Source organism: Balaenoptera ricei, chromosome 14, assembly GCF_028023285.1.
Source record: "Balaenoptera ricei isolate mBalRic1 chromosome 14, mBalRic1.hap2, whole genome shotgun sequence".
NCBI classification, from domain to species: Eukaryota; Metazoa; Chordata; class Mammalia; order Artiodactyla; family Balaenopteridae; genus Balaenoptera; species Balaenoptera ricei.
This window is the reverse complement of record NC_082652.1, coordinates 26,057,809-26,080,254: the sequence shown is the minus strand read 5'-3', so window position 1 is coordinate 26,080,254 and position 22,446 is coordinate 26,057,809. Positions and strand designations below refer to the sequence as shown.

The following is a 22,446-nucleotide window of genomic DNA, read 5'->3' as shown; positions in this document are numbered from 1 at the left end:
CCTCCTCACCCCGCCGGCTGGGAAACTTGGGCTCTGGTACAATAGTTCCGGGCCCGGAAGAGAGGGCTGATGACCGGACCCAGGTGCCGCCGGAAACATCGACCCTCGGGCCGGCAAGGGCAGAGGGGGGTCGCGTTTCCAAGCACCCCATACCAGCGACGGGCTGGACGGCAAGGCGGGCATCGGGGGCGACAGGCGGTGGGGCCGAGGGTCAAGACCTGCCCTCACAATCTAACCTTGAGAACCCGGCAGCGCCAGGTAAGGGGCGCCCTAAGCGAGGCGAGTATCCCACCATACGGAAAGGGAAACAGGGACGGAGCGGAGCGGGGGCGGCCCGTGACCGTCCCTCCAGGGGGTCGGAGTGGGGCTTGGTCTCCCGGAGCCCCGCGCTCTGCCTCAGCCCGAGGCTGGCGGAGGAGCTGGCCGGGCAGAGGCGGAGCTTGCCCGGGGAAGAGCCTCTGGGGAGCCCGCGTTCGCGGAACGCCCGGGCCTGGGCGGAGCTTCCGGGGAGCCGGGCGGGGAAGGGGTGCGAGGCCCGGGAGGCCAGGGGCGGGGCTCCCGGGAGCCGGGACCGCTAGCGACCAGACGCGCTGAGATCCCGAGCCCGGGGGCCTGGAGGCGTAGGAGTCGGGGCGGGGCGGGCCGCGGCCTGGAAGGGCCAGGGCGGGGCTTGGGGCGGCCCAGCCGCTGCCTCCCCTTCACCCCAGCGCGCTGGTGCTGGCGGTGGCTGCCCAGGAACCCGGCGCGCACGGGTCCCGCTCCAGCCCCAGTCAAAGCCGAAGCTGCAGCCGGCTCCGGGCCGGGGCCATGGGAGCCCCCCGCCGCCCGCGTCATGAGGACGGAGGCGGAGGTAGCGGGGCCGCCGCTCGAACCCGGTCAGTGCTCCTCGAGGGCTCAGCTCTCACCCCGGGGAACAGGGGGGACCCCGCCCTAGCGCGGGGCAGGGTACGGCCGCGCGACCTTGGGCCGACGGCCGCCGCGTCCCGGGCTGTAGAGCTTTGAGCGAAACCTGGCCAGGTGTGCACTCCGCCTTGGCCACCCCACCGCCAGCCCGGGTTAGTTGGGGTTTCCTGATACTCCCTGGGCTGGGACCCCAGGCAGCTCTGATTGCGGTCATGGTGGGAGGGTCCCCGTTGAGAGGCAGGAGCGGCACCTTCCCCAGAAGCGAAAAGTCCTCCTGGGGCTTGGAAGATCTTGTCCCCTCGGGTAGTTAAGGCCTAGAAGGACTGGGAACTGGTTGGGAGTACAGAGCAATGGGGGAGGGCCTTCCCCTGGCCTTCCAGACTCGGCGTTTTGTCTTGCTATAGTTCTTCACTCTCTAGTTCCTCTGGCCCAGGTGGCCTGAGTTCCTTTGGGGCGGAAACACAGACTGACCCGTTCAGTGCCGCGGGCCTCAATTTGCTTTTCTAAGTGGGGGAGGGGGAAAGCAGTGATTCCTGCTCTGCTTAAGGCACAGGGTTGATGAGAAAGAGAAAGGGGTGGTAAACTCTAAAGTGAAGTGCCAACACACTGAAGAGGTCAGGAGCACAGGAGACCCCAACCCTATGGCATTAGTGGGACACTGTGATTGCAGCAAGGAGTAGGGCCCGGGGCTACCCTGGGATTTGCCTGCCTACTCCTCTAATTACCTAACTCTTGTGATCTTGGATCAGACACTTGCCTTTCCTGAGCCCCTGCGGAGTAGTGACTCAAGTTTACAGGGAGCTTTCTGTGGGCAGGCACTATGCTAAGTTGTTTACGTGCAGAGCCTCGTTAATGCTCATAATGACAAAGTCGGTTACCAATGTTATTTGCACTTTTGCAGATGAGCAGACTGAGGCCGAGAGGGGTTAAGTATTCAGGGCCAGTGAGCTGTCTTCCTTCCTTGGCGACAGCTGCCAACTGAAGCCAGGCCAGCACTTTCCAGGCAGACCCTAGCTCTCAGGTAGGACAGTCCCTTGGCTCCAGGCATCAACATCTGGCAGCAGTTTGGGCTTGGAAGGCCTCGCCTACTCTTATCACCCCCCACAGGAGTATCTCTGGGTCCCTGTTGGCTGACCTGCTTGTGCCAGGATTCGGGATGGCCATGTGGGGACGTTTAGCCACATTGGGGGTGGGGTAAGGATAAAAGAGTTAGAGATCAGGGCAAGAAGAGAAGGGGCAGCAGAGTTCCCGAGGGCCCTAGAGAGCCGCCGACCTCTGCGAGGTTTACAGCTGGGCATAGGGGAGGCACAGGAAGAGTCAAAGCCTGGCCAAAGATGGCCCAGCTAGCTAGTGTCAGAGCCCAGGCCACAGAGCAAGGAGGGAGCTGTGAACAGAGGGCCACAGTCTGGAAGCCTGAGGGAAAGGGGAGTATTGTGGTGACACATAGGCCTAGGTATCTCGAGGGATAAGGCCTTTTTGGAAAAAAACGCCTTCCATTCGCAATTCAAGCATGTCTGTGTTCCTGCTGTGGTCTGAGGGTTGGGAGGAGGCAAAGGTTGTCTGCCTGCCACTGAGGAATTCCCAGTCTGTCCAGTGGGGAAGTTACACACCACCTCCAATCCTCCATATAGAGGGCCTCAGGGAGGGAAAGAGACCAGAACATTTGGATGGGAGACCACCTTTCGGACTAAGGGATATGCAAGAGCAAAGACTAGGGAGTAAACAGCCCATGTAGAGAAAAACAAAAAGGCAGTTTAAAGCCACAGTGAGGGGTTCTTGAAGAGGGAGGCACCCCCCACAAGGGGACAGCACACCGCATAGGCTTCTCCCTCCACTCAGCCCATTGGGGGATTACTTTAGGATGTGAACACCTGGAGGGCAGGGCTTGGTCTCAGTTACCTGTAATGTCCCCAGAGCCTGGCACAACAGTGGTGCTTAATAAGTTCGTTTTTTTTTCCAGCAAAGGTTTGAGTTACTACTAAGCATCAGACACTAGGCACTGGGAATAACAGTGAACAAGATTAGCACATTCTCTGCCCTTAGGAAGCTTAAAGCCTAGTGGGGAGACAGGATAGCTTTATTTTATTTTTCTTGTTTTTGTTACTTTTGCTAAGTACTGTGAAGGAAACAAGGAAGTACTGTGAAGAAGAGCCCCTTCTCCCAAAGGTACAGTCAGAAAACACCTCTCATGGGAGGAGACTTTGAGCTGGGACCTGAATGACAAAAAGGGGAAGACTTGAGTACTGAGGGTAAGAGAGTTCCAGAGCTGCACATATAAAGGTCCTGGGGTGAGGGCCAAGGTGAAGCGAGTGGGGTGGGCCCTGCAGGCCTTAGTAAGAGATAAGAACGTTATTCTAAGAGCAATGGGAGACTGTGGAAGGGATCCCTCCAGCTGCTGTGTACAGAAACAGGAGAGGGGCTGGGGGTAGAAATTGGGGCAGAGGACAGGCAGAAGTAAAGCAGGATGGAGCCCTGGGGGCTGAATCCATGACAGTGGGTGGAGGGGAATATCAGAAGGCCTCTAGTCATGGCCTGGGTTCCTTTTAGAGCCTCCTGGGGTCGGGGAAGGAGGGAGCAAAGCCTGAGCCTGCCTGGTCTCAGTGTGCCAGACCCCAGCTAGATGGAGGTCAGGGCTCACGGCAGCGCCTGTGAAGGGCTTCGCACACATTCTTGCCCCAAGTGCCCACAGCACCCTGCGGGCTGGCGTCTGTGAGAAAGGAGCAGGCACCGAGAGGCCGTGTCACTCAGCCAGCTGGTGACCTGCACTCACCCGTGCCATCCTGCCTTCCAAGGGCCCCGCAGGTGAGGCATAGGAGGAGAGAGGACAGTACAGTGCAGCAAAGGAGCAGTCACGGGTCCCTGCCTCCTGGGAATCCGTGACAGCCCAGCAGGGCACAGATGAGCTCGATGCGAGGATCTCCTCCTGTGAGCCAAAGCATGAACTCTGGCCCGGCAGAGTGCAGATTAGGGAAGGGGCATAGCCAGCCTGGGATCAGGGAAGGCCGCAGAAGTGCTGGCATCTGAGCCAGGTCTTGAGAGCCGGGGAGTGTTTAGACATGGGGAGTAGGAGCTTGGGACCCACTCCAGGCGAGAGGCTGCCCGGACAAGACCAGCAGGTTGAAAGGCCAGGACAGACTCCAGGATTCATGGGCGGCCCTCCTGGTTGGTGCACGCGGGGGAGGCCAGGGCAGCTCTGCACAGACCAGTAGTGGGTTCAGGAGAGTCCCCCGGAGACCCCTGAGGCAGGGAAACCACATGGGCTGAAAGGGCGTCCTAAGTGAACAGAGTGCTCCCAGCCGGAGAGAAATCCTTCCAGTTCTTTAGACTCTAAGCTCTGTCCAGACTCACAGGATCCCAGGGCAGGAGGGTCCCGCAGGCCACGTGCCAGCTTGCCCGCTGCAGCCCTGCCTGGCGCCCCCTGGCTCTCCTATCTAAGGCGCACCCCCCGGCTTCCCCTATCCTGGCCCCTTGTTTTTCTCCTATGCTGCTTGTTTTTGCTGTCCACCAGGGCAGGGACCTGTCTGTGTCACTCACAACCATCTCTGGTTCACATGCCAGGCACTTATAGGCTCTTGGGAATTATTTGTTGATTGAACAACTGAATCAGACCAAAGTCCCTACTTTAGAGATGGCCAGACTCAGTCCAGCATGAGGGAGTCAGTGGCCTAGCCCACAGCCGGCCAGTGACAGAGCCGGGGCTGGAATGCCGGAATGCCTAGGTCGGGCCCTTTCTGCTCCGCCCAGGGTTCCACATGCAGACACGTGACAGTCCCCTCCTTGTAGCCCTGGGGGCTGTGGAGTCAGGGGCCTCAGGAATTCAGACATGAGTATCTGCTGAGTGCCTCCCGGCTGCCGCCCTGTCCCTGCCTCCTCGGAGCGCCCACCACAGAGAGGGCTCTGGAGAGGGGCCTTTGGGGCTGGGAATGCACGGAGTGGGGGGCCAGGCACGACAGGGGTCGTCATGGAGAAGTGACATCCGTGGACAGGAGTTAGCTGGTGAGGATGCGGGGAGGCGAGGAAGCAGAGGGTGCCGGGGCAGCAGCCATGAAGGCCTTGCCCTGGGAGGTATGGGAGCCAGCCCACTGGAGGGTTTTGTGTAGGGCTGGCCTGCTCTGACTGGCATTTCGGGGAGATCACTGCCGTGGTGAGGAGAATGGATTGAGGGGCCTTTTGTAAGGCTGTGGACTGGTCCCTGAACGGCCCCTGCAGGATCTGGGCAGCAGCTGATTATGGTGGGAGTGGCAGTGGTGGGCCCTACACCAGGGTCTGTGACCTCCGTGTGTTTCCATGCAGGGGACTTTGTGCAGCTGCCCGTGCCCATTATCCAGCAGCTCTACCACTGGGACTGCGGCCTGGCCTGCTCCAGGATGGTTCTGCGGTGAGTGGGCAGGCCTTAGCCCTCCCAGTCCACAGCACCTGCTCTTACGGGGGGGCACACAGGGAGAGACCTGGGTGGGATTCATCGTCCACGTGGCTCTCCTCTGTTGGGGCTTGTGGGAGGCCCAGCTTCCATCCAGGCTCCATCCCACCTGCAAAAGCAAGCAATGGTGGACCAGGCCTTCCAGGTCTGCGTCCTGAGAATGCCAGGGGCTCTGGAATGGCCAGGAAGTCCCAGGTGCCCGGGCCTGGCCCACAGAGTGACCCCATGATTGAGATGCGGTGTCCTCCCCACTCCTGGCCTTGGACTCTTGGGAGACTGAGTCACTAGGGAGCTGACCGCTGAGCTGAGGCTGCATGAATATCACAAGAACCTTGACCACTGGGGCACGGAGGGACCATAGCCATCTCCTTGTCAGAGTTTTCAGGCAGCAGCCTAGAACCCCAGGGCAGCCTCTTCCTTACCCATTTTACCTCCTGGAATTCCAGGCAAGATAGGGTTCAAGAAAAGGATTCTGTGCCTAAAACTTAGAAAACCACTGATGTGGTCCAAGCACTTAGATGGTCCTAGAGATGAAGCTGGCGAGGCCAGAGAGGATGGCAAGACTTGACCAAAGTCACAGCCAGCAAGAGAGGTCAGACGCAGAATCCAGGCCCTGGACTCCGTGGCCGGCGCAGTGCCCCCAGCAGCCTCGGGTTGTGCCTGGCGGTGTGTGGGCAGGACGTAGGAGTTATGACAAGAGACAGAGCCTTCCGGGGGGCACAGGAGCTCAGACAGTGGCTGGCAGGCCCTCGGGTAGAGGGTGACCCGGGCCAGCTCCCCTGACCTCAGCAGCCCATCTGCCCACAGCTACCTGGGCCAGCTGGACGACAGTGAGTTCGAAAGTGCCCTGCAGGAGCTGCGACTGACCAGGAGCATCTGGACCATCGACCTGGCCTACCTGATGCGCCACTTTGGCGTGAGGCATCGCTTCTGCACCCAGACCCTGGGCGTGGACAAGGGCTACAAGAACCAGGTGAGCGCTGGCCACTGGCCTTCACCAGGTGTGGTGATCAGAAGAGGGTGTGGTCCAGACCTGGACACCCAGGTGAGCACGTGGTGTGCAGAGACCGGGGAACCGAGGCAGATGCACTATGGGCAGGACTTGTGAGCTGTCGGACCAGATCACCTTGGGTCCAGCTGCTCAGAGGACCCCAGTGGCGAGCCGGGTCCCTCCTGACACCCCCACCACAGACACCCACCACCTGCCTTCGACAGCACCTGACGATGCACAGAGGAGCGTCCGGGTGACCTTCCTGTGTCCTTCCCTGTGTCCCAGCATGAGCCGGGCCAGGCCTCAGAGCACACACTGTCCTCCTCCGCCATCATTCGCCGATTTTCTTCCTTCTCATGGGGACAGCTGGCTCCAAGTTGGGTCATTGGTGTTCTGGAAGAAAAACCAATATACTGTCTTTCGTTTCTTTTATTTTTCTTTTTAAAAAGAATGCCAGCATAGCCTTGCCAATACCCCAGTGCATTTTCCCACCCTGCACAGCTGGAGCTGGTGTCACCTGCCTCCCGCAGGGTGGCTCACAGCCCACGCTCCAAACTTTGGCAGAGCAGAGTCGCTACCGGCATCGCTGGCAAGAGGGTTGTCGCATGGTGGCCAGTGCCCGTCAACCTAACTCTCCTTTGAACCTTCTAGGCCAGGGGAAGAAGGCTCACGGATCTGGCTTGGTCAGCGTGGCCGTGAGGCAGAGGAAAGGGCCTAAGAGCAGGGTCTTTTCTGCCTCCCCCACAGGGGCTCTGGCCCCCTTAAGACCCCTGCACCAAACAGAGATTGTTCCTTGCTAACATATACTGGCTGAGCCGAGTGGTGGCTAGATATCTAGGGGCCTCAGCCAGCCCATTTGCTCATTTACTTCAGACTCCTGCCCATCAGGGTACACAAGCCCAGGGGCGGCTAACCTTCCTCCGGGGGCCAGCCTGAGCCTGCTGCCCACCCATCTCCTGAGCATCCTCCGCATTCTCTGTGTGGTCCTGTGCTCCCGGCCAGCCGCCCTGCCCGCTCGGGACAGACACAGCTTTCCGCCCAGGCATGCTGCCTGTGCTGTCGTCCTGCAGGCTGGGCTCCTCTGCTAACTCCAGAAGGTGCTGTTTACTTCATCCAAGTGGGGTGAGGGCAGTGGCCTCTCCAACTGCCCTTCTCTCTTCAGTCCTTCTACAGGAAGCACTTCGACACAGAGGAGACCCGGGTGAACCAGCTGTTCGCACAAGCCAAGGCCTGCAAGGTGCTGGTGGAGAAGTGGTGAGTCCACCCCACCCCTGCCCTTCCTTGTGCACCTGCTCACCCACAGACTTGCAGGTTGCGGGGAGGCCTCAGGAAAGGCTGGGGAGTCAGGCAGAACTGGGGTTTCCTACCCAGCTGGCCCTGGGCACTGACTGACTTGCCCCCCCTCCCCAGGCCTTAGTTTTTCCATCCATAAAATAGGGACAAGTGGGGCTACATGACCTACTATACACAAAACTCTGGCCTGGAGTAGATCCTGAGTGGGGGATGGAGGGACAGGTGAGCAAGACAGACTCCAGCCAGCCCTTGGGCTGCTCACAGAATGGTGGCATAGAACAGAACACAGGGACCCTAATAAAGGGGTGATGGCCTGGGGAGCATGCTGGCACGGTGACGGAGGGTGACAGGGACAGCCCAGGGTGACACTGTCTAGGGAGGCCTGGCTGCCAGATCTCCCCACGGGCTGCTTGACCTTACGTGGCTCCCCCTTCTCATCTACACGTGGGGGCAGGACTCAGGAGACCCCGCGAGCGACTTGCCCAGATGCGAGCCATTTCTTTCCCTGGGCTCCCTGTAGGCACTGCGCCCAGGCCTGCTGGCTCAGACCTGGGCTGGGCCCCCAAGACCTCTCTTGGGTCTCCCATTCCCCCCAGATTTCTGTTTTCATTGTAACGTAATCTAGGCACACGAAAGCCCACTGGGAAACAGGGAAAATGTCTCCACACATCCTTGGGCCCCGTGAGCACATGTTGGAGGGAGAGGCAGCCGATGTGTGCTTAGTGGCACTTGACAGGTGTTGCCTTGTTGAGTGGAGAGCTGGGGCTGTCCCCATCCTCCAGGTGAGGAAACTGATGGGAAAAACAGTGTGAGCCACCACGGCCACCCCAACAACTCAGCCGTGCTGTGACTCGAACCTGGGACTTGCACCCCCGGGGTCCCATGGAGTCTGCTCTTTTCCTTCCAGCCCAGCCCCTGCTTTTCCCGGTAGCTGAAATCCCACTCTAGTACATACCATTGGCAACTCAGCCAGCTGTTTCATTTCAAAGACCAAATGGAAAAATGGCATGTTTCCCTGGGCCAAGGCAACAGACCAGATGGTCCTGTGACTCAGCGTGGCTGGAGTTGGGCCAGGCCATGAGGTGCTAATGTGTACTCCTGAGGAGCTTGTAAGGACGGAGGGCCCAGAGTGGGTGAGCGTCCCCCCGTGAAGATAGTGGGGCCCCAGGCATAGAGGACCCTTGCAGCCCTTCTCCCCTCTGGGTCTTACTTGGACTTGCTTCCTTTTGGGGGCATTGGAGGGGGGCCGTGCCTAAGAGTCTGGAGCAGCTGGCTGAACTGGGGGTTCCCCTCGACATGCTGCTGACCAGTCCTTCCTGGGCAGCCCCTTCTGCCACGAGGAGCCTTAGAGAAAAAGAAAAATAACCCTTTCAGAGAAGCATTTGGTTTTGAAACTGGTGAAGGCGTGCTTGGCTCAGATTTTGGGAAGCAAATTAAACCAACAGTTTACATTAATCACGTGTCATTTAGGGTAAAAGACCAAGGCGGGGGGTGCTTGTACAAAAGAATTCACTAACCAGGTCAAGAGGTGGGGTGCTGCTCCAGTGGCCCTTGATGGGGGTCTGTCTGGAGCTGAACTGTCACCCTGTGAAGGGCCTGATGGGGCCAGCTTGTCTGGGCACACTCAGAGCCCTCCAACCCTGGTCCCATGCTTGGCCCCCAATCTGAGCCTGGGCCACCGTAACAAAGCAGGACATTCCCACCTGCGAGGAGCTCAGGGCAGACACGAGCCATGTCCCCAAGCTTTGTGACACAGGACAGGACGGGGTCCAAGGGGGGGTCCACTTGAGAGACGGGGAATGGGGCCCAGCGGTGCCAGCTGACCCTCCTCCTGCCCACAGCACAGTGAGCGTGCAGGACATCCAGGCCCACCTGGCACAGGGCCACGTGGCCATCGTGTTGGTGAACTCAGGGGTGCTGCACTGCGACCTCTGCTCCAGCCCTGTCAAGTACTGCTGCTTTGCCCCCAGTGGCCACCGCTGCTTTTGCCGCACCCCCGACTACCAGGGCCATTTCATCGTGCTGCGCGGCTACAACCGGGCCACTGGCTGCATCTTCTACAACAACCCGGCCTATGCCGACCGTAAGTGTGGCAGGTGGGAACAGTGGTCAGGGCGGCCCCTGGCCCCCATGACTCCTCCCATTCAACCTGGTGTGGCCAAGACCTACCTCAGTGCCTTCTCCCCAGAGCCCCTGCTCCCCCTGGACTCCCTCATCCTTGCCACCCCTCTGGCCATGTAGGAAACCAGCCACAACTTGGGGCTGTGCCAGCCTCCACACCCCCATCATCACAGGCCAGCCCTCTCTCCCTCCCACTGCGCCAGCCCCCTGCCACCTCCCGGGGCCCACCCCGCTGTCTCAGCTGCGCGGGCCGCAGTTTCCATCTCCCCCAGTCCAGCTCTCCGAGGACAGCCAGCACACTTGTCAGAAAGGGAAGTCTGCCCAGCCCTGGCCCCAGCCCTGGCTCCAGAACCCACCAGGGCTCCCATGGCCCTGGGGATGGGGAAGGACCACCCTAACTCACACAGACTTGTCCCGTGCGACCTCGCGCGTGTTTCTTCCCCTCTCTGGGCCTCACTTTCTCCATCTGCTGAGCTGGGGAAAGGTCAGAGAACAAGCTCACAAAGGCTGCAGTAGGCAAGGAGGGCTTCCTGAGCAGTGAGGGGCAGCCAGGCATGTGGGATGTGGCTTCCCTGGGCGCTAGTCAGGAAGGTGCTCGCCTCACCTGCTGACCCTGCTCTGCCCCTCCTGCCCCTCCTGCCCCTCCTGCCCCTCCTGCCCCAGCAGGAATGTGCAGCACCAGCATCAGTAACTTCGAGGAGGCCAGAACCAGCTACGGCACGGATGAGGACATCCTCTTTGTCTACTTGGACAGCTGACAGCAGGAGCCTGGTGTGCCCAGGCCCTTGGACCCCACCCTGCCCTGCCCCAGCTGGGCCCACTCAGGAGGCCCTGGCCCAGGCCTGGGGCTGCCAGGGCTCAGATGTGGAACTGTGGCTCCGGCTCATGTGACCAAACCCCAGGGAGTTCTAGGAGGCTGAGTCCCACCTGCTTAATCCACCAGCGCTGAGCCGTCGTGCCACTTACCCTGCACTCCTGCTGGTTGCTGGGCCTTCCCCGGAGCATCTGAGTGGAGCCTCCCCCAGGACCCCAAGGCTGACTCCAGCTGTGCTCAGGGGACATCCACCCTTACAGGTGCCCTTGTTGCCTGTGAGCCAGACCCAGGGCAGAGGGAGAAGCCTGAGCCCGTCTCCCCACAGACCTGGTGACTGAGCCCTGAAGAGAGATGTTGCTTGTCTGTTTGTTTGGAGACTGTGTAGCCGGCCTGGGCCCCAGGGGCTGGGACCGCTCCAGCCTTGCAGGGACCTGGAAGTACTGCAGATCCCCCTGGGCCCTTTGGTGGATGCTGCTGCCCCCTCCCACCTTCCAGTGGGACCAGTTCCTGCAGCTGATTGCAAGGCTTCTGGCCCCTAGGGAGGGCTGGACCTCAGGCAGAAAGGACTCTGAGGCCCCTACGGCCTTCCAGGTACTCCAGCTCCTTGGGGTGGAAACCTGGGCTGCAGGTGGGACCCTGGCTCCTGCTGGCCAGCAGTGCTCACAATGCCTGACCCCGAGGGCCAGGAATAGCTGCCTGGGCCCCAAAGATGCTCACACCCACGAGGCTTCCTGACTAGGCAGGCAGCGGGGCTTGCGTCTGAGGGTGGGGAGCCCCAAGTTTCGCAGGGTTGGTTGCTGGGGCCCTGGGCCTGCGTGGCTGATCAGTGGCTGGGGATGGGGGGGGGGACTGTGACCCTCTACCACCCACCCTGGTGTTCACATCAGGACCTTTTGCACAGAACTTTGGGTCTCTTCTGTCTGACAGGAGGGGTGTTGCCTACCCAGGATCACACAGCACGGCACCATAGCATGGACTAGAGCTGTTTTCTTTTTCTTTTTTTTTTTTTTTTTTGAGAGGGGGAGGGTGGTGTTTTTGAGATTTAAGTTTTCACTTTATGGGGGTGAGGCTCAACCTCAAGACAATAATAGTGAGATTGTAGGTACTTTGGAACCACTGACACCTCTCTTCACGGGGCAGGTAAGCCAGCCCAAGTTCTCTTTCAAAGGGGCCTCTCACTATACGGACAGAATCTGGCCCAGGAGAGTGGTGGAGCTGGGTCTTGAACCTGGGTCTGCACCTGAAAAATAAGGACAATGGATTGTTCCCAAAGGGGCTGGGGACACCCACGCCTCGGGTTGCCTCTGGCTCGTGGGGTAGGGATGCCCCAACAGCCACACCGCTGCGGCACCCTGCATCTCGGTCTTCCGGTGCCCAAGGCATGATGTAGGGCAGCTGCTACCCCTCCCTCAGACTGCAGACCATGGCCATGCTCTGCGTCTGCCCCCAGGGAGCCGTGGCAGCCACGGGGTGGGCTTTGCTGACAAGGGCTGTCAGACCACCTAACCACATTGTTCCTCAACACCAGACAGCCTTGACCAAGAGAGAGGCGTTGGCTGGGCAGCCACCCTGGGTTTCAGAGACTAGTGCTGCCTGCAGACTGGCCTCGTGTCCACTGCCTTAATGCTGGGTGGCCCAAGATCCCAGGGAGCGCTGTCCCACGCCCAGGAGTACCACACATGGTGGCTTTGGGTTTGGGTGTCCTCAGCAGGGGTCCGGGTAACACTGGTGAGGACAGATGTGTCAAGGGAAACAGAGGAAGTGGAGCTTTCAGGATGGCTGCCTGTGAGTGAGGCTGGCACGGAGAGCAGCAGCCTCCACAAAGAGCGGTCACGGCACCTCTGTCCATCAGAGACACTCAATCCCTGGGCTTGGAGGAGGGCTTCTCAGGGCAAGTGCAGGTTAGAGGTCACCTGTCTGGAAGATTCACAAGAGCCGCCTGCCCCTGGGATGGTGCCACCTTCCTGGGGAGGGTCATGGAGGCAGGACGCAAACATTGTGTCGTGTTCCTGCACAAATCATGAAAATGGGGCTGGAGACAGAGCCCAGACAGCAGGAACTCTGCCTACAGCACGTGGCACCACAACCCCCTGGCCACACACAGGGTGCCACGCTGGACAGTTGGCTATGTTCACTCCAGCCACCTGGGGACAAAAGGGATCTTTTACATTACAGAGATTTTATACATATATTTTGTTTGTAATGAGCCATTCTCAATAAACATCCTCACTGCGAAATGAGTGGTTCTTGTCTTCTCCCCGGGTTCTCAGCATCAGTGCACGGGAACCCGAGCCCTCGACCTGCCACAGCGGGTTTAGCTGGGACTGGAATAGCTTCCTGCTTCTCAGGCTTGCATCCCTTCCAGTGCCTGTGGAGGCACAGGCAAGCGGTGCTGGAGGTGGAAGAGCCTCGGAGCTCAGCTCGACCTTGACCATGGTTCTTGGAGAGGGCCTGGATGATGCATAGCTGTGGGCAGGAGGAGGACCTGGGGGGGCGGGTGAGGAGTGGGGGGACAGTGGGGCTCACAGGAGGGCATGGGGGGTGCAGAGGGCAGGACTACAGCCCTCCCTGCACCCTGAACCCTTATCTGCTGGCTACTGCACTCCTGGCATTTTGCTTGATAAGAATCTACAGAAAAGGACTTCCCTGGTGGCACAGTGGTTAAGAATCCGCCTGCCAATGCAGGGGACACGGGTTCGATCCCTGGTCCAGGAGGATCCCACATGCCGCAGAGCAACTAAGCCCGTGCACAACTACTGAGCCCGCGTGCCTAGAGCCCGTGCTCCTCAACAAGAGAAGCCACTGCAATGAGAAGCCCGTGCACCGCAAGAAAGAGTAGCCCTCGCTCGCCGCAACTAGAGAAAGCCCGCGTGCAGCAACGAAGACCCAACGCAGCCATAAATAAATAAACAAATAATAAAGTTAAAAAAAAAAAAAAGAATCTACAGAAAAAGGAAGTGTTTGGAAATCCTGCCTTATCTGGCATCCTCAGACCTGCCCCAGGTCCTACAGAGAGCTGATGGAGCCGGAGCCTGTAGGTCCTGGTCTCCGGCCAGTGCTCTCATGCTGGCTGACTGCTGCTCGGCCCCTCCCCAAGCCCCACATTGTGGAGACAGAGGTCTCTAAACTGGAGAACAGCCCTCTGGACACAGCTTCAGTCAGGGAGCTGACCACCTGAGGTCAGTGTGCCCAGCTAGTGTGCCAGGCAGCAGGGCAGGTGTCCTATGAGTGTAGCCAATAGCATGTGAGCCCTGGCAGGGAGCGCACCCTCTGCACTTGAGCATGAGCCCCTTGCCCACCCGGGGGGAAGGAGCCCATCCTGAATGGACATATCATGGGTCGGGACAGGCATGGAAGAGATTGGTTTGGGGCCTCTGAGTGGCCCCTGAATACAATTATGCGAGGAAAATGACAGAATGAGGGAGGCATTGAAGCAGGAGGGACCAAAGGCAGGGGGCGGGGCATGGTGAGTCCTGGGTGGGATACGCTGCCCAGAGCATGTGGTGGGGGGGCATAGCGAGGGGACAGGCTGAGGACTCCTGGGAAGGGCCCCACTGGGAGCCAAGGGGCCAGACCAAAGCAGAGGTTTGGGTGCAGGTAAGCTGGCGCCTTTTGCCCAGGGTCGCTCATGGGGTTACATGAGGGTCTCTCAAGCTGTTGGGCAGGGTTGCAATTGCCTCAGGGCTGGACTGGGGCTGAAGCATCTTCTTCCAAGCTCACTCATAGGGCTGCTGGTCACAGGCTGCCTGGGTGTCCTCATGACATGACAGGAGGTAATAAGAGAGAGGGAGGGAAGGAGGGAGGGAGAGAGCAAGAGCACGAGAGCGTGAGAGCAAGCGTGAACACCAGGAGGCAAGGATCACTAGAGGTCCCATAGACCAGAGCTAGGAACGTTCCGGAGACCATCCTCTCTAGCGTGTCCTGAGCCACGCCCTTCAGAATACTAATGGTGAGAAGTTCTATATGACGGGGTGCCCTGGTCAGATCAGCTTGGCAAACACTGCATGCTACAGCCCCCGCCCAGAGATTTAGGATGTGCAGAAAAGACTCTATAATCCTGCGGCAGGGGGACCCCATTCATTTAGGGTTTCCCCAAACTGCTTTGCCACAGAGCTTGTTTCTGTGGAACACTGGTATTCTGTGAAACATGCCCATCCTTGGGTAACCACTGGTCTAGTCCAGTGGAGAGACTGCAGCCCAGAGAGGGGAGCAACTGGCCCGAGGTCATTGTTCAAAGGGTTATGGACAGAGCTTGACCCAAACCCATCATTGCTGCTTTCCCAACCCTTGGCCCAGGTCACGGTCAGAAGCAACCCAGTGGCCCTGCAGGAGTGAGCAATGCCAGCAGAGCCAGGAAGTGAACTCTGAGTTCTGGAGCCAGAGCTGGGCTGCACTGGCCCCGGGCGGCCTGTCTCCAGGTAGGGAGCCTGGCGTGTGGCCCCAACGCTCTGGAGGAGCACAGATCCTGCTCTCCTCTGACTCACCTCCGTCCAACTGCCCCAGCTGCAGTATCCAGGGACCCACATCATGGATTTGCCCTGGCCTGAGGGACACCTCAGATTTACCTGAAAAAACTGGCAGCTGATCCTCCAGGGGGAACTTACATCCCCATCTCCTTCTACCAAAGCAAAGCCACTGGTTCTATGGTGACCTCAAGTTCCCCCAAATGCCTGGGTCTTATTCACCAATGGGTCAACTAAGCTGAAATCCAGTGGTGTCCACTGGCTGCTCTGCTGTTTACCCTCAGCAGCACGGCCCAGAACCAGAAATGGGTGTGAGTCCTCTGCTCAGTAGCGAGAATCCCAGGCCGTTCTCATGCACTAGGCCAATCCTCCACCTGGTAAACCCCGATGTGTTTTTACTGGCTCTTGGGCTGTTGTTGGGTCTGCCACCCCGCAAACTTCAAACTGTCTAGATCACTCATGTGGATGCCCAGGTCTGTTCTCTGATGCGACCAACTGGGATAAGGCTGGTGATTGCACCCCTGTGCCACCTGATTGCCACCTGGATTCATCACTGGGCTGGGTATGACAACACACCCGCCACCTTGGACCTGGAGCAAAGGAAAAGTGGTTTCTGATGCAGAGGCTACCACTGCATGCCAGAGTTGTGATTCCTGCCAAGGGCTGGCCCATTTCTCTTGCAGGGAAGGAGGTCACCTTGCCCAGGGTGTGGCTCCGGGAGGCACACCTCCGACTCCATCATACCTCCCACCTGCTCTCGTGGCTATTCATGGTGACTCATCACGGTTGACACTTTCTAGGGTTATGGAGTTGCTGTTCCATTCCAATCAGCCAACTCTGGGCACACCATTGTGGCCCTTGAAACTAATCTGTGTGGTGTTTTTTGGCTTTTGGGGCCATTTGCAGTCTGACAAGGTGTACCTTTCATCACAAAAGCTAATCAGCAATGAGCAGAAGTCAAGATATTCAGTGGACCCTCCACACTCCCTGCCATCCATCCACAGGCATCTGGAATCATTCAACACTGTAATGCCTCCTCAAAAATCAACACAAAAAGGTTTCTGGCTCTACTTCCCTCACTGCCTCCTGGTCCACACACTTCTGTAAAGCATTTTGGTCATTGAATGCACCTGTACCTAGAAAAGCCACTTCCTGGGGACATCTGGATGAAAGTGGTAAGAAGGTCATAAGGACCTATTTCGAAATTTGGGGATTCAGACTTGACTATTCCTGGACACCTTGCTTCTTTATTTCCCCTGAGAGCAGCTCTGGGCCGGCCTGGTTGGCACATTTTCTAGGTGAAAGCCAAGCCAAAAGGGGGCCTAGGGATTCAAACTTGATTCTGGTTCAGCCACTTTGATTCTCTTGACGGACTGGCACGGTCTTAGATCACAAGGGCTGCAACCACTTGGGTGAGGACATTGCTCGAGGAGAACCCCTACGGCAGCCCATGCAGGACAAAGTGGGGAATATATTGGGTCTCTCTGCATTTTATAAAAATGCCCTTTTCTTCTTGCACCTGACCCTTCCAAACAAAAGGCTTGGGTCTGAGAAGGAGAAAATGGAGGAAAAAAAATTAACAGGTGACATTTTAGCTACTGGAGTTTAGCTATGCTGATTTTGGAGGGGGAGCAGCAACTCTGGCCCCTAGGTAGGAAACACCTTAGATCCCAGGAGATAGGTAGGGAGAGGCATTAATCACGAATGATCTTTGCCTTTCATAATTGCCTCTGGAGCCTTCCCAAAAAATGCCCTGGTGCAGTTCTCCCAAACTTCTGCAAGCACCTTAAATGTAACAGGGTTTGCCCTCTTCCTGACCAGATGGCTTTGACTACAGTGTGATTCCTGTTAACCTCACCAGAAGTCTATTGGAAATGCAGGAGATGTGGTTGGCTCCTGTATCTTCCAGGAAAAATTCCTGCAGTACCACCAGATGCCTTCCCAACCCCCATTCCCATAGAACTCACTCAGTCACCCTGTGGGGAAGAAGAATGCCACGCAGCTGGCGGCATGGGCAAACAGAATAGATTGGATGACTGCCCTCAGGCAGTCCTTCCAAATAGGAGGATCAGACTCAATTATTCAAACTCACCTGGGAACCCAAAGGCCTACCAGCTGGCCCGGAGGCCACACTAGAGGCATTATCAACCTCTGTCTTGATGGATGGAGGTCCCTCTTGGGGGACCCCAACACTTGTAAATAACACTTTCTTTCTAGGGGCACCATGTGTGCCCTGATGACTGTACTTGTGTGGACGCCATGCATGAACTCACCAACCTCCCTGAACAGTGTCTTGCATCTTTGTGGTGGTTGTAACAGACCTTCAAGTGTTTATTTATTTTGTTTTGGTTTTTTTTTTTTGACCGCGCCGTGGCTTGCAGGATCTTAGTTCCCTGATCAGGGATCGAACCTGGGCCCTCGGCATTGAGAGCGCAGACTCCTAACCACTGGACCGCCAGGGAATTCCCCCTTCAAGTGCTTAAACAAATACCACCAGTAGGTTGGGTAGCCCACAGACAACTGTGGAGACCTCACTGAAATGAGGCTATCCTGAGTTACCCTGGGGAGCTTCCTGGACCAATAACTGACCCATTATTTAGGTGGACTCTGTGGGTAGTTATCCCTGGGATGGTAGTCATTGATTAGAAACAGTGATGTCCCTGACAGTAGCTGAAGTGACCAGTGGTACCACCTTGGCCCTGGAAGTCATTCAGGTCAGTGTCAACTTACTGGCCAGAGTGGGTACGAATGATAAACTTGCCTAGACTTCTTCCTTGTGGGCCAAAGCGTCGACTGGGCAATACCTAATATAACCTGCCATTCTTGGATTAATGACGTAGGCTAAGTGGAGAGGTCAGTATTTGAGAAAGCCATTTGACTTTTTCTAAGATAGACCTTGATGGTTTATGGGATTTGTCCAGCCTGTTGGGTCAAGGACCCAGGGGTGGGGGGCGGGTGGGGGAGGTGGGATTGAGGTTAATACTGCAGGTGGGACTCATTCTGCTCCTTGAAGCGCTGTGGATGAAATTAATTAAATGCCGAGAGACAAACTGAATTGATTTAGTCCAGCTTCTGTTGATCAGATTAACGAGAGCAACTGTTGGCGTGGTACACTCATGGGGAAGTTGCCAGAAGTCAAGATGGTGTAGAAATGAGGGGTGGATATTTTTGGAAGTTATCGTTGTGGGTCTCTCACATTTCTCGAGTTTCTGCCTGACTTGCGAGCTAAAACCATGAATGCCTTTGTCCCAGACTATTTTTCAAGGATGTCTGCAGAGCCAACAGCCTTGTAAGATAGAGATAGGTCTCCCTCCAGAGCAAAGCATAGGTGTTCTTGCGACCTTGGTAGAGAGGGGCAGCGTCTGTCTTTAGAACAAGGAGCAGACATACTTTACCATCCAGTATAAAAGAGTCAAATTCTCTAAGCTCTCATCTCTCTTTTTCCCTTTCTCTCCTTAATGCAACTCACTGTGTGTGTAGGAGTCACTTGGCCCTCTTTGTGTTGTCTTGTGGGAATTGGGGCTCAAGGAACTCCTGCAAGAAAATGCTGGTACTCTGGCTGCTGCTATTGTTGTAACGAAGTCCTTTGTCTCTGATCCAGGAGTGTTGTGTCTTTTGCTGAGCATCCATGAAACTGAGGTCAGCTAACTCATCAGCTTGCACATAGGGTAAGATCTCAGATTCTTCCCAGTTCTTGACAAGACGTTCATGCTTTTCAACACAGTGAATTCCATTTCTTGGGACCTACCCTAAAGAAAACAATAGAAATAAGACTAATTTAGCCATTAAAGTATTCATACCAGCATCATTTGTAACAGCAATGAATAAGTACATACATACATACCTTAATGTCTAATGTAGGGGAATAATTAAATAAATAGGGGGCCATCTACATGTCGAACACTATGCAGCTGGTAAAGTGTTTAAAAACAATTTTTTTTTTTTTATGGTGAAGGAAAATGTTCACATTACATTGAGAAACAGAAGGGAACACCACAAAATTATATGGACATTATGATCCCAATTATGTTAAAATAGGCATAGTCCATAAAATAGGACTGAAAAGAAATATGCCAAAATGTTAGCTATGATCTATCTCTGGGTTGGAGGACTAGAGATGATTTTTTTCTCCCTTCTCTGTATTTTCCCTTATCTTCTAAATTTTCTATAAAATATTTGCTCACTACAATCAGAAGAAAAAAGCCGATTTCTCTTTTGAATACCACAGTCCCCAGCCATGAGATCCTCTGCCCAGGGTCCCAGCTGAACCAGCGTGCCTTCCTTTGCTCTACAGAATTTCCCCAGGGGCCTGCTGTGCACCTGGAGCTGGGGACAGGAGAAACAAGAGCAGAAGCCCAGCCCTCAGCCTGCACCATGCAGACATCTGCATTCCAGGGCCCATGACTCATCGTGGACTGAGGCGTGTGACCAGGATGGACTTCCCAGCACAATCATTTAATGGGTGTTGTTGGTTTTTTGGATTTTTTAAAAAAAATAATAACTAGCATTTATTGAGCTCTTACAAAGTGCCAGACTATTCTGAGTGCTTTACATCCTCATAACAAATCTATTAGGTAAATATTACTAATTTTTTTTTTTTGGCCGCATTGCATGGCTTGTGGGATCTCAGTTACCCAACCAGGGATTGAACCTGCGCCTTCGGCAGTGAAAGCCCCGAGTCCTAACCACTGCAGCACCAGGGAATTCCCTGTAGTTTTCATTGTAGAAGTCTTTCACCTCCTTGGTTAATTCCTAAGTATTTCTTTTTGATGCTATTCTAAGTGGAATTGTTTTCTTAATTTCCTTTTCAAATTGTTTAGTGTATAGAAATACAACGGATTTTTGTGTGTTGCTTTTGTGTCTTGTTGCTTTGCTAAATTCATTTATTAGTTCTAATACTTTTTTGGTATGAAATCTTTAGGGTTTTCTATATACAGGATGTCATCTACAAACAGATGATTTTACTTCTTTCAAATTGGGATATGATTATTTATTTATTTAATTGCTCTGGCTATAACTTCCAACACTATGTTGAATAGAAGTGCAAAAAGTGGCCATTGAGTCTTTCACCATTAACTATGCATGATGTTAACTGTGGGTTTTTCATATATGGTCTCTGTTATGTAGTTTACTTCTGTTCCGAGTTATGTTGAGTGTTTTTTTAAATCATGAAAGGGTTTTCAATTTTGTGAAATGCTTTTTCTACATCAATTAAGTTGATCATCTGAGATTTTAATGTGGCATATTACATTGATTTTTGTATTTTGGATAATCCTCGCATTCTGGGAATGAATCCCACTTGGTCATGGTGTATAATCCTTTTAACATGCTGCTGATTTCAGTTTGCTAGTATTTTGTTGAGGGTATTTGCATCAATATTCAAAGGGATATTGGTCTGTAGTTTTGTTTTCTTGTAGCATCTTTATCTGGCTTGGGTGTCAGGGTAATGTTGGCCCTACAGAATGAGTTAAGAAGTGCTCCCTCCTCTTCAGTTTTTTGGAAAAATGTGAGAAGAATTGGTGTTAGTTCTTCTTTGACTGTTTGGTAGAATTCGTCAGTGAAACCATCAGGTCCCAGGCTTTTCTTTTTTGGGGGAGCGTTTTGATTACTCCTTCAGTCTCCTTACTAGTTATAGGTCTATTCAGATTTTCTATTTCTCTGTGACTCAGTCTTTTTTTAATAAATTTATTTTATTTATTTATTTTTGGCTGCATTGGGTCTTCATTGCTGTGCGTGGGCTTTCTCTAGTTGCAGTGAGCGGGGGTGTGCGGGCTTCTCATTGCGGTGGATTCTCTTGTTGTGGAGCACGGGCTCTAGGCGTGTGGGTTTCAGTAGTTGTGGCACGCAGTCTCAGTAGTTGTGACACACCTTAGTTGCTCCGCGGCACGTGAGATCTCCCCTGATCAGGGCTCGAACCCATTTCCTCTGCATTGGCAGGCGGATTCTTAACAACTGCGCCACCAGGGAAGCCCCTGTGACTCAGACTTGATAGGTTTTGTATTTCTAGGTATTTGTCCATTTCATCTAGGGTATCCAATTTGTTGGCGTACAATTATGTTGGTTCGCAACCTCAGGAGTTCCCCGGGTGAAATTTAAAACTGGCCCCTGCTCTCGGAGGGCAAGAAGAGACCAAAGAAAGAAGCAGCCACTCCAGATTGGCAGGTGGCAGTTTTAATAAAAGGACTTACATAGGAAGCTTGTCTTGGGCGGCTGCAAGATGAATAGATCTCTGCCACCTGCCTGTCAGAATTTTAAGAGTTTACACAGTTGCCTTAATGGGGTTCAGTCACTAATACAGTCCAGATGGCTTCAATAACACACCACTCTCTCAAGGCTGCATCACCAATGTCACTCCTAATGTAGGAACAGTGGGCAGAATGGACATTCCAAGGACACGGAAGAGGGTAAGAGCCTCCAATTGCCCAGGTCCAGCTCACAGCTCATCAGTGCCTTTAAATCCAATCGAATTAGAGAAGAATTCCAGGAATCCTAGAACCAACACAGAAGACTCATCCTTGAGATTCTGTTCCTCTAGAAACAGTTCCAATACCAGAACCTACATCAGTCAGGGTCCACCAAAGAAAGAGAAACAGGGGAATTCCCTGGTGGTCCAGTGGTTAGGACTCTGAGCTTTCACTGCCGAGGGCGCGGGTTCAGTCCCTGGTCAGGGAACTAAGATCCCGCAAGCAGTGAGGCATGGCCAAAAAAAAGAAGAAGAAATGGTAGGATACACATTAAGGAATTCATTGCAAGGAATTGATTTCAGTGACTGTGGGGTCTGGATGGACAAGCCTGAAATCTGGAGAGCAGGCTGTCAGGAAGGGCAGACTGGAATGCTCGGGCCTGGGCTGAGGCTGCTGTACACACGTGAATCCCTTCCTCATCCGGGAAGCCCTGCTCCCGGGGCCTTTTGACGGATTAAGTCAGGCCTACCCAGATTATCTAGGATAATCTCACTTGCTTGGTTAACTGGCTATGGGCTTTAATCACATTGACTAAATACCTTCACAGCAACACCCAGATTAGCATCTGATTGAATAAGTGGAGACTATAGCCAAGATGACTCTTCCAATGACTTTCCCCCTGCCCGCAGCCACCAGGTGCCTCAGTGACTCTGGTCAGCCTCACCTCCCTCTAGCGCATACACTCCCACGCTGACCCTCGAATTGCTGCCAGTCTAAACGGAGAAGCGGAGAAACTCAGGACTGGGGCCTCCCACCTGTGTAACTTCAAACCAACTTGCACAATGGGTGCCTGGGAATGTCTTTATTTATTTTTTTAAATATTTATTTATTTATTTATTTATTTTGGCTGTGCCGGGTCTTCGTTGTGGCACACGGGATCGTTTTAGTTGCGGCACGCGGGCCTCTTGGTTGCAGCATGCATGTGGGATCTAGTTCCCCGACCAGGGATCGAACCCGGGCCCCCTGCATTGGGAGTC

The 22,446-nt window shown here is 55.0% G+C and overlaps 1 protein-coding gene across 1 annotated transcript; it reads left to right on the top strand.

The window, feature by feature from the left end:
• The first annotated feature begins 569 nt into the window (after positions 1-569).
• Positions 570-12,779, top strand: GUCD1 (guanylyl cyclase domain containing 1). The gene is made up of 6 exons (XM_059893750.1): positions 570-875; positions 5,197-5,281; positions 6,131-6,296; positions 7,477-7,568; positions 9,449-9,690; positions 10,395-12,779. Exons 1-6 carry the CDS (start codon positions 833-835, stop codon positions 10,484-10,486), a joined length of 720 nt encoding a protein of 239 aa, XP_059749733.1. The 5' UTR covers positions 570-832; the 3' UTR covers positions 10,487-12,779.
• Positions 12,780-22,446: the final 9,667 nt, after the last annotated feature.